The sequence below is a fragment of the Danio rerio genome, chromosome 5, assembly GCF_052040795.2.
Source record: "Danio rerio strain M-AB ecotype USA chromosome 5, GRCz13ab, whole genome shotgun sequence".
NCBI lineage: Eukaryota > Metazoa > Chordata > Actinopteri > Cypriniformes > Danionidae > Danio > Danio rerio.
The window spans coordinates 66,521,848-66,534,231 of record NC_141025.1 but is presented as its reverse complement, the minus strand read 5'-3'; the positions used below and the strand labels follow the sequence as shown (position 1 = coordinate 66,534,231).

Genomic DNA, 12,384 nt, shown 5'->3' with positions numbered 1-12,384 from the left:
TTGTGAATAAAGCACTAATGAGTCGAAGAGAACAACATTTTTACTTGATGATCAGCTACCGGTAAAAAAGAAAAATGGAATTTGCTGAGGTAGAAGAAGTCACTTTGGGCCTTTTTTCTTATATTATAAATGACCTGCGCCTCAAAAGATGAAACGAGATGTTCAAGACGGGATTTTATAATGACCAAAACAACATTTCAGATGTTGAGCAAGGTGGTCGGTCTGCTGGTTTGTCCAATAAAGATGCTCTATAACACCAATTTTTATTATCACATCATCTGTTAAATCAAAACCACATGACTTTTGACATGCATGCTGGAATTTATTCGGTAAATGTGTTTCCTTTGTACTTTATCCACATTTTATGCACATATTATCCAACCCAGTTAATGCTCATTTTCAAAATGTATTCACATCTGGGCTTTTCCATTAAGTGTTTTTTTTTGCAATATTCCAAAATGTGCATACAAATAGGAGGATGTAAACATAGCTAAGATGTAAAAGGATGTGTTGATCTTCTATAATTGGAAGTTATTTCATAGCATTTTACATTACATTAGTTATTATGGAACCTTGATGTGCATACAAGGACTATAAAGTAAGTTTTCAATCCTGAAATATGTTTGTATAGACCCCTTAAATATAAAAAGGTAAAGGGAAATTTGTTTTCTCAATCATACTTCCTTCTTTTCAATAAGCCAGCATAGACATTTAATTTTAAGATCTGTTTCAGGTCAACATCAATAACGCACTCTGCCTGATTAAGACAAGTTTCACTCATCAGACATCCATTGTCCATGTATCTGTGCTTACACTTGGTGAACAGCAGTGAAACGATGACCTTTAAAGCCAATCACAGTCATATCTGTTAAGAAACTGAACGCAATGGCCAGTCAGCTCTGTTTAAGAACTTACTCAACAGTGTTTAAATGTAGGTGAGAAATATACATTTTAAAATTTAAGCACTGATTGGTGCCAAAGTCAATATCTTTGACAACCATATTATATATGTACACCAGAGGTTCCCAACCACGTTTCTAGAGCCCAAACTCCCCCACCTCACCTCCCTTTCTATTAATGTGTCCTTTGTCTCGCACAACTATGCACTTTTTAATTGTGACTTCACAGTAAACGGCTTTTGGGTCCAAGCGCTATATCAAACTGTATGTGGAGACTCAACAAATGCTAATTATTAACGTTTGCAAAGTGAGGTAATACTTTTGAAAATCATGATCGCAATATACAGTGTCTATATATATATATATATATATATATATATATATATATATATATATATATATATATATATATATATATATATATATACTGTATATATATATGCCTAATATCTGATAGCCAGAATGTGATTCGTTTTTTATAAATTGTTAAAATTTTGGTATTTGTGATGCACCAAGCCCAGAGACTGATGTGTAGACAAGGATTTTCCATAAAATTCACTTTAATGTGTGATATGACTAGAAAGTGGTACTTAACGAATATTTTCTCAATTAAAATTACCGGCTTGGTCCAGGAAACAGTATTCCATACTGCATTGATACGTCACAACTTAACAAGCATTAACAATACGTCACAGCTTAACAAGCTAATGAGTTGAATCAGGTGTGTTTGTCTAAAGCGACATGCAAAACATGTAGTGTTGGGTGGAAATCAGGGACATGGTTGAAAACTACTGATGTAGAGTCTACTTGTGTCCAACTCAAGGCCTGTGGCCCAAATTCAGCCCAGCATATCATTTTATGTGGCCCATAAAAGCATATCATTCACTCCAAATGCGAATTCAGGTATTCATGCAAGTAGATCACATACAAAGTCAATGCAATCTGGGTGACATGAATGACATGGAATACCAACTAGTTTGCTGTGAATGCACAGAATTTACTTCAATCCTATCTTCCAAGCTTTCGAGCTTAAACTGTATCTTCCTAGCTTACTGCCCATCACCCACAGACTTTTCCCACAGTTATAGTCCGATCTGTCATTGAACTTGTAACTCAAGCATTATAAGCTTGATGACAGATCTGGCTGAGATTGTGGGAAAAATCTGAATGTGCTCAACAGAAATGTCTACGATTGGCCAGAATTATCATTGATGCACTTGCTTTACCCTGCATTTAAATAAACAGTAGAGCAAATGAATGCACCACTTACTAATCAGCTGATAGACGTGGATTTCAAATGCTCCTATAAATGCTTTCAGAGCAATAATCAGCTACTGCTAGCCTTTTGGTTGTATGTCAGTGATGTGCCAGTGTGTTCTGCCATTTCTGACGGCTCCTCCCTGAACATTTACTGACCATTTCATTTTGGGGCTGAACAGAGTTGTCGGGTGACAGATTTATTATCATATTGCATAATGTGTGACCCCCTGTTGTAGATCATTTACATATGTAATACAAACACCACACTGACCTAAAGGCGCACAATCTTATTATGCAGTCTGAACAATCTGCTGACAGATGAAGTCATATTGTGTGAACTAGGCTTTAGCTTAGCATTAGCATCACAGTAACGAAGTCTGAGCATAAAAGTGAAGTAAAATGTTTTAAAAATATGACTGTGATCACACATCCCTTTCTGTATCCCCTTTCTATGAATGTCACAATTAGAGCGTCTATTTTCCAACCTGCATAAAAGGCCAGCGCTCCTCTGTCAGCTAATTACAAACCATCTCTCACTTCATCAGAGTGGATAGACTATGATTTGACTTATAGGCTAACTTAAATGTTCGCACCCTGTCAAACCAAGGGAAATATGAGCGCAGGGCTATTTCTGTGCTCCTGCAGAATGTGTCCTTTCACTAAATGCTATTCCAGAGGCCTTGAAGAGAAAGGTTATGTGAGGCCATTTGTTCGTTAAAGTTGCAGAGAGAACGAGGGTAGAAAGAGGACAGATGAAGAGAGGGGAGAACCAGCACAAAGAGTCATTCAAAAGTCAATGAAGGCTACTTGTGTTACTGTTACTGCCAGATTCACTTCTTCTGGAGCTAAGCTAAGGACTGGCTCATTTTTATTATATTATAACTGGTTAGGAAATGTGCTCTTGGGGGGGTCAGACAAGGAGAGAAGATCTAATTGCAGCAATAACTCTATTAAGCAAATTAACAAGAGCATTTATATAGCTCTAAATCTGAGCGTAAGCCGCTAAGAAGGTCGCTGGTTCGAGTCCAGGCTGGGCCAGCTGACATTTCTGTGTAGATTTTGCATGTTCTTGTGGGTTTCCTCCGGGTGCTCCGGTTTCTCACAGTTCAAAGACATGCGCTATTGGTGAACTGGTTTAACTAAATTGGCCGTAGTGTAAAAGTATGTGTGTGAATGAGTGTGTAAAGATGTTTCTCAATACTGGGTTGTGGCTGGAAGGGCATCCGCTGCATAAAACAACTACCAGAATAGTTGGTGGTTCATTCCGCTGTGGCGACCTCTAAAACAGAGACTAAGCTGAAGGAAAATGAATGAATACATACATTTTTTCTCAGCTTTTCACATTCGGTTTACTGTAGTTCTGGTATAAGTTTACTGGACTTCACCTCCCACATTCCTTTACCCCTGTCTCCATAAAATTGTTCACACCTGTTTCTTGTTAGGGAAAACAAAATACACAAGACAATACAAGACAATGACCACAGGCAACTTTACGACACTTAAAAGTGACATACTATATCGGTGATATACAAAAAAATTAAGTTTCTTTGCTTTGTTTCTTTTAAAGAGTTGTGTATAGATGACATTCAAGGGCCAGTGGTTAGATATTTAATATGTATTATGATTTGCTATGTACATAGATTTTACTATGTCTACAAGCACTTTACCTCAAATTTTATTTGATCTTCTAGCTTATTTAGTAGATAACTGACCAACAAAAAATACTTTACAATTTAGATACAAAAATTATACCAAAAAAAAAAAAATAGTTTCAAAAAGATATTTTTTCCAAGAAAAAAAAATATAAATTATATATTTTTTGGATTATTTGTTTTGTTCAGTGGAAAGTAAGGATTAAATTATTGCTTCACTGTACTTGTTGTATCACAAACCTCTGTCATATATTTGAATACTTTTTAATATGTCATCATTTTTAAGATTACGTCTTGAGCATCTGATTTTTCCTCAGTGCGGATGTGCTTTCATTTTCTCCGTCTCACTCGCGGTAAGTTCAGGTGAGGGATTGTTAAGCAACCCTGGCAGGAAAATATACATTTAGATTTCAAAGAAAATATCTTAATATTAAAGAGGAAACATAAGTTTGATCCTTTCAATGTTGTAACGAATGCCCTTAAATGATGTAGCCTTTGACAACAAGCATCAGTGTTTCTTGAAATTGAAATAAGAATAAGAGATGATAGGGTGGGGCGGTGATGGATATGGGCGTACCTTGGAATAAAATCCTGCAGGTAACTAAATATATAGTTTGCATTTCTTTTCAAAGGTTTGCTTTTTAAAGCTTCAGTTTTCATACAGATGAGCAGCCAAACTGTCAAAAAGCTGGTTAAAATATAAAACAATTGATGTCATGTAAACATTTCCTATACAAATATACAGGTAAAATAACAAACCTAACTAACAAGAAACAGGTGTGAACAATTGTTTGTAGGCAGGGGAAGGATTGTGGAAGTTGATGTCTAGTAAACTCACATCAGAACTAAACAATGTAAAAAGCCAACTAAAAATTTAAATAATTAATATTTTCAAGTCAATTTTCCAGTTATATACTGCAAATGCACGCGAGTAGTTTTTTAATTTGCAATTAATATAAATATTACAAACGTAAAAGCAACTGACATTGTAAGGCTACATCATCAGGTACACTCGTTCCTGTTTGTGTCATCAATCTGAAAACCTATGTGTGCATGGCGTCGTCATTGGAGGACTTGGGGTCAGCATATATTTTGATCATTGGATTTTTATTTTAGAAACAGATACTGAAAAACGAAAAATGAGCCATTTTTTGATTATCGTTTTAAAATTTAAAGCTTAATTTTTTATATTGCGAGACCAGATGTGCCTACTCATTCACGGTGACGCAATGCTGCCACACAAAGGCTACTATAGGTTAATATTTTTTCCACTCAATTATTGTATGCTATAAAAAGGTATTTCTTGCGTTAAAAGGATTTTGCGTTAATAGGATTTTGTTAAAGACATATACATTAAGAACTACAGAATGCTCGTTTTTCGTTTTTCAATATCTGTTTCTAAGCTGAAAATCCAATGACCAAAATATGCACCAACCATGTCAGTGAACGAACTCTTCTGTAATATTTTGAATTTGTACTGCAATACCTACCTGAATCCCTAGGTGTCAATCCTACACACTGCACCATTAAAAGTTCTCTCTATACCACTGTAAAACTTTGTTTAAGCAGCTTAGTGAGTAGGTTTTAAAGATAAAAACCTTTTCTTCTGTTTAGGGGAATACAGGCGCTGTTATAAATCGACATTACCCACAAGACAACCAAAGCTCGATATGTTAAAAACTGCATCATAACAGAGCTTCTGCAGTCCTGACATAAGAATGGAGTTGCTGGGCAACATGTAACAAGTTCTCAATCATGTTTAGCCTATTGTTAACGCTAACAAGCTGAGCCACACATCTAAACCATCATTATTATACCTTATCTGTATGAGACAGCATCACAACCAGCTAAACAATGTTAATGAATGGTGTCATTTAGCTTTCCCATTCCATCACGAACAGCCTGCACAGTGCAACTATGAACACGTCATGGGGGGCACAATGAGTGACGTTTCTTTCATTCTGTGTCGTGATAATGGACAACCCTGCCGTGTCTTTGCCCCTCGGGCACAACAGACATGAGTTACAAGCCCAGACAACCACAGTGACTCACCAGCACCAATCTCAAAACGCCAGCTCACAGGAACCCCACTGCAATACGTGCTGATTTTCTAAGAACTCTCTTATGTTTATGAAGGCAACATTTATTTGATCTCAAATACAGGGGAAAATTAGAAAGCTAAACTAACTAAATACTGCAATTTCAAATAACGTTATAACGCTTTCTGTTTTAAAGGGCACATAGTTTACCCCTTTTTTATGATTTAATATTAATATTTTGGTTGTTCTGAGTGTGCCAGTTTAGGTTCAGTTCAACACACAGTTCAGATGTTTTTATTATAATGTGTTAAAAAGTGTCATGTTGGGGGCGTTTACACAGTTTGCTGTTTTAGGGCCGTGTTGCTTCACAGTTTCGGCTTCCCGCCCAACATAACAAGGGGGCGGAGCCAAGAGCTCCCACCCTCTGTGTTTTTAACAGACAGGCTGACAGAGAGAGAAGCTAAGCTAAGCTAGGATGAGCATTCACCCGTACATGTACGAGTTGCACACAGACCAAGCAGAGAGTACAAAATCATTTGTGTCATTAGCCCCTTTCACACATACAGACCTTTCCGGAAAATTACCGGCAATTTTCCGGAAAGGTTGTATGTGTGAACAGGTCCTTTTTGAAAATACCGGTAAATTCGTTCTGGCTATTTTCCGGAAAGAGAAGTTGTAACATTACCGGCAATTTGCCGGAATGCTGCGCTGTGGGAATGCAGAAGGAAGATTGCCGGAATAAGCGCGTGCACGTCTAGAACGTGCTGACGTGAGACGTCTGCTTTAGCCAATCACAACAGTCAGACGCATTTACGTCCGCGCGGTTTATGAGAATAAAAGCCTTTGAATATTTTTCCAGACACATTTAGCTGCTAGAAGTTAGTCAGATAACATTTATATGTTCTTCTTAATGCCGACTGTGTAAATAATCATCGATGAGATGCTTATGATAAGCCGTTGTTTGTTTACCTTCAAGCTTTGCGTGTGCCTGTGAACACGCACATATTATGAACATCTCGACATGCGAAAGTGTTCCTGCGAAAGTTGTTCACAATATTGATCATCCACAGAGTTTGTAATTTAGTCAAATGTTTACAAATACAAGCACAGCCGTTTAAAGCTCATTTGTGGTGAATGATTACAGATTACGTCCTCGCCTGTGTGAACAGCGCTTTTTTGAATATACCGGTAAAGTCGTTCCGGATATTTTCCAGATATTTACCGGTATCACTGTGTGAAAGGGGCTTTTGTATAGTCTCTGTGTACAAGTGCCGAGCTTGTACACCGAGACTAATAACCACACACACTGAATTAACTTTGACTGAGGCACCGAATGCGACGCGACACGGCACACCAGACACTCAGTGACGCGGCAGAAACATGAAGTGTCCCGAATCGTCGCGCCACGCAGTCCAGAACTCAAATCTTCACCAGGGCAAACACAACGCCATCGCGGGCTCCGCGGCCACCGAGCCGCTGATCCAAAGCTTCGCCACGTGCACCCCAACAGAAACCCACGCCCAGAACTCCAAAATGCACGGCGCCGCACCACGCAAAAGGTACAAGCAATAATTCCGATCACAGCGATAATGTGGACAATATTGATCTTGTGTTGAGCCGTATGAGCTTTTCATCAAAAAAATAGAGCAAGGGTGTTCCTTTAGTGATATCGCTTTGACTCACACACTGAAAATGGCGGACGTGCAACAAGAAACTGGGGATATGATCGTGACGCGAGGCTGTCAATCAATATCTGTGGGCGGGGGGACCGCTCTCCTACGTAAAGTTGCAGTCGGTCTGAAAACCCCTCCAATTGGTCCACCGTTTTTATGTTGTTAAATTTAAAAAAAAAAAAAGGACTGTGTGTCTTTATATCACCCTAATATGACGGTCTATACACTATTCTTGCACACATGTCTGTCCAAACAGCTTGAAAAGTAAATTTTTCACCATAGGTGCCCTTTAACACACACACACACATATTATATATATTTAATTTATACCTGTCATTGTGAAGCTAGACTGCCAGCAGTCATTCATTCATTCATTCATTTTGTCAGCTTAGTCCCTTTATTAATCCGGGGTCGCACAGCGGAATGAACCGCCAACTTATCCAGCAAGTTTTTTTTTGCAGCGGATGCCCTTCCAGCCGCAACCCATCTCTGGGAAACATCCACACACACATTCACACAGACACACTCATACACTATGGACAATTTAGACAGCAGTTTTGACAATTTAGACAACAGAAGGAAAAAAACCAGCTGAGGGGACACAATCGAACATGGGTTCGGACCAGGCATTCAGACCAAGTGTGAAAGCACCCTTAATCGTTTTGACAGTGACAAGTGCTGTTTAATCTAACTTCATTCATGCTTTCATTTTCCTTTGGGTTAGTGCCTAATTTATTAGGGGTCACCACATCGGAATGAACTACCATCTATTCCAGCATATGTTTTACGCAGCTTCCAGCCACAACCCAATACAAGGAATACCCATACACTCTCAAATTCACACACACACTCTACGGACAATTTAATTGATCCAGTTCACCACTTTGGATTTTCATGTCTTTGGACTGTGGGGGAAACCCGGAGCACCCGGAGGTAAACCACACGAACACTGGGGGTGAACATGCAATCTTCATCCAGAAACGCCAACTGGTCCAGCCGGGATTCAAACCAGCGGCCTCCTTGCTGTGAGGTGACAATGAGCCACCGTGCCACCCTAAATATAACTTGTTAACCTTTTTGTCAACCTAACAACTGCTGTGTAACTAGGCAGATTCACAGTTTCACGGTATTGTAATTACTGCTCTAAAATATTTTATTTTTAAATGTCTGGGTAAAAACAACAACTGGTAACACTTTATAATAACTACACACTATTTATTTAAAATTATTTATTAAGCACTAGCAAATAGTGAATTCATTATCTGTTAAGCATTAACTCTACATAAATAAATGTCAGTGAGCAGTTTATAACTGCAGATACAAATACTCGCTTTTTAGACAATCACATTTATAATATGCTTAATAACTGCGCTTTTATACTTTGTTAATGATAAATTTTTCATGACTAAATTAAGAATTGCATTATTTACAAACCATTTATTTAAGCATATTTGGTGGTTTTTAAAGATCATTCAGAATGAGTTAGTAAATGATAAATAAACTATTCAAATTAACATTTATAACTCTAATTATTCAGACATATACTACTAGTTAATTTGTATGTTAATAAATGCTTTCTTAACTCAACTTTATACAGTTTTGTGAGCTAATCTAAAGTGTGGACTATTTATGCTTCGTAAATCCCTTATAATTGACAATTAAAGGCTCAGTTATATTTTAAAGAGGAAAAAAAGAGCATGAATGACATTATTCATTTATTGAAATTGAATTGAATAAAAATAAATCTTTTCAACCTTATCTAAAATAAAATTACTGAACAGTTTATAATATTGAACAACATTGAAATGTATCATATTATATTGTTGTTGTTTTGTCCAATTTGATGTTATATTTTGGCACTCCTGTTTAAACTTTTCGGCAGTGTTTAAACTTTACAGTAATAGTCACTTTTTAGATAAGATTGCAAAAATTATTGTTTATTTAATACCGAGCCTTTAATTGTTATTTATAAGGGATTTATAAAGCATAAATAGTCCTCACTTTAGATTACAAAATTGAAGTTGAGTTAATAAAGCATTTAATAACAAAGTAACCATTATTATATGCCTGAATAATAAAAATTATAAATGTTAATTTCAATAGTATGGCGAGGCAGTGGCGCAGTAGGTAGTGCTGTCGCCTCACAGCAAGATGGTCGCTGGGTTGCTGGTTCGAGCTTCGGCTCAGTTGGCGTTTCTGTGTGGAGTTTGCATGTTTTCCCTGCGATCGTGTGGGTTTCCTCTGGGTGCTCCTGTTTCCCCCACAGTCCAAAGTCATGCGGTACAGGTGAATTGGGTAGGCTAAATTGTCCGTATTGTATGAGTGTGTGTGTGAATGTGTGTGGATGTTTCCCAGAGATGGTTTGCAGCTGGAAGGGCATCCGCTGTGTAAAAATGTGCTGGATAAGTTGGCAGTTCATTCCACCCTGGATTAATAAAGGGACTAAGCCGACAAAAAAATGAATGAATGAATTTCAAGAGTTTATTAATCATTTACTAACTCATTCTGAATGATCTTAAAAACCTCCAGCTACTCTTAAATACAAATGGTTTGTAAATAATGCAATACTTAATTTAGTCTTGAAAAATCAACCAGTCACAAATTATGAAAGTGCCGTTTTTAAGCACATAATAAATGTGGTTGTAAGTCAATAATACAGCATTTATAGCTGCAGTTATAAACTGCTTAAGGACATTTATTAATATACAGTTAATGCTTAACAGATTCACTAGATGCAAATGCTTAATAAATGATTCATAGTGTGTAGTTATAGTAAAGTGTTACCCAAGAACGTTTTTTCTCCTTTGAACAAAAAATATTTTATTTTGACAAACATTTATAATATTTTGGAGCAGTAAACATGTCAGGCTAAATAATTCAAATGAATCATTGACTTCTGCTGTCTTCATTTGTTTCAAAAACACTGATTTCTTTCAGATTTAAAATGACATCTTTGGATATCTTTTCTGATGGATATACTGTTGTCCTAAAAAACGAAAAAAAAAAAAAGTTAAATAAAAAATCTTACACATACCTTAAGGACGGTATAGCTGAAAAGTTTGGCGGTTTTAAAACCTTGACTTTTCTAAACTGCGATAAACCTTGAAAAGGGTTATTGTCCCATGCCTGTGTGTAAAATCTACTTTTCAATAACATTAAAATAAAAGCTAATAACAAATGAAATCCAAAATGAAGCTTTACTAAATAGTGGCAACTGATGTTTCTAAATGCTTCAGTTCATCACTTTAACATTTTCCAACAAAAGTGCTTTCGCCTGCTTACGCAACAAAACTTGCTCCCATGATGAAAACGTATTGTGGGAGGCTGTTGCTAGGATATTCTGGATGGTTGCTAGGAGAGCTTTCTCATGGTTGTTTCTCCTTTAATGTAAATATGCGACATTTTCTCCATCGTCAGCCAGGTGGAAAAACATTGAATTCTCAGCATAACAACAAATGTTAAACCTCAGATGCAGCAGCTAAATATGACTTGAGGAAGTTTGTGGTTTATCACAGTCACATGTCAGTCAAGTGTCCACAGTCCACACGTATGACTGTCTGACTGGTCTGACTTGATTATTTGTCACAAGTTTCTTGCAACACTCTTCTCACAAATCTACTGAGAAATCCCTTTGTTGGCTCTTTATATTGATTTCCCATTGCACCACAGCAAGTGAATGAAGATTATGGAGAGCAAACACTCTCTTACCTTGCGGTTTGGCAGAGAGCACCTCCTTAGTGATTGACACCTTCCCGATGACATCATCCCGGCTGTGAAAAGAGCAGTTTTTCAGAAAAAAAAGCAGACAATATATTAATCATCACTGTTACACTGCTGTTAAAATCATTGATGTCAACCATCTCAGTAGTTTAAGGGGATAGTTCACCCAAAAATGAAAATGACCTCATTATTTACTCTTCCTCATGTGGTTTTACACCTTTTTGAGTTTCTTTCTTCTGCTGAACACAAAACAAGCCATTTTGAAGAATGCTAGTTACTGAGACCTATCGATTTCCATGGTAGAAAAAAATTACCATCGAAGTCAATGGGTGCCAGCAACTAGCATATTTCAAAATAGCTTCTTTTGTGAAGAAAAGAAGAAAGCAACTGAAATAGGTTGTGTACAATGAAGGATGAGTAAATGATGACAGATTTTTTTTTTTGGTGGGGGGTTGGGGGAGTTGGGGGTGAGCTATTCTTTCGAGGTAAAGAGTGAGAATTCTGTGGCAATACTGGAAAACAATATTGCAAAAGAGCTTTTCCTCTGGTTAAAAGTCATTACAAAAAACATGTCGATAGCCTCTTTCGCTATCGACATCCAGATAATTTCTGAAATGGCTTTACTAGTAAGATCAAAAAAGCGTTGTTCACACAGGCAAGGACATTTTGGATTTTTCCAGAAAAGACCATTCACTAGAGGAGTAATAAATCGCAAACCTCGCAGTTCGGATCACACAGTGGTTTTTTAGTCACGGATTGGACCATTTTTTGGATCAGCCGAAAAGGCGAGGAGACAAATGTATATTGCTTTCCATTTATGATAGAAACAATACTGCAATAAGCTTTTGGTTTCAGAACATAGAACTTGCAATTTTATTTTAAATAAAATGAAGAAATAATCAGCTGAATAAAAATAAATAGTAAAATATTTAGTACTGAAAAATTCACTACTGTTGCTGATAACGCTAAATGTAGAAATATAACATTATAATTTGTACAACCCATATTTATTCACTCATAAAACGTCATGTTTTATTGCTAGAGGGATCATTTTTAAAGAATTATTCAGTTATTCAGTATTATTAATATTTTTGATGGCTGGTTAAATAATGTAATTGCTATATGACGGTGAATTTAATAT

The 12,384-nt window shown here is 36.8% G+C and overlaps 2 protein-coding genes across 7 annotated transcripts in view; one reads left to right on the top strand and one right to left on the bottom strand.

The window, feature by feature from the left end:
- mcama (melanoma cell adhesion molecule a) overlaps positions 1 to 12,384 on the top strand; it is a 638,953-nt gene that overhangs the window by 167,383 nt on the left and 459,186 nt on the right. The gene's annotated exons all lie outside the window — the stretch shown is intronic.
- The window catches only part of rasa4 (RAS p21 protein activator 4), a 100,194-nt gene that overhangs the window by 64,883 nt on the left and 22,927 nt on the right, over positions 1 to 12,384 (bottom strand). For all 3 annotated transcript variants that reach the window (XR_015490440.1, XM_087252599.1, NM_001099451.2), the window contains 1 exon segment: positions 11,232 to 11,293. Coding sequence is in view for 2 of the 3 variants with exons in the window: in XM_087252599.1 (XP_087108725.1) it covers positions 11,232 to 11,293 (62 nt within the window). In the remaining variant the exon portion in view is untranslated.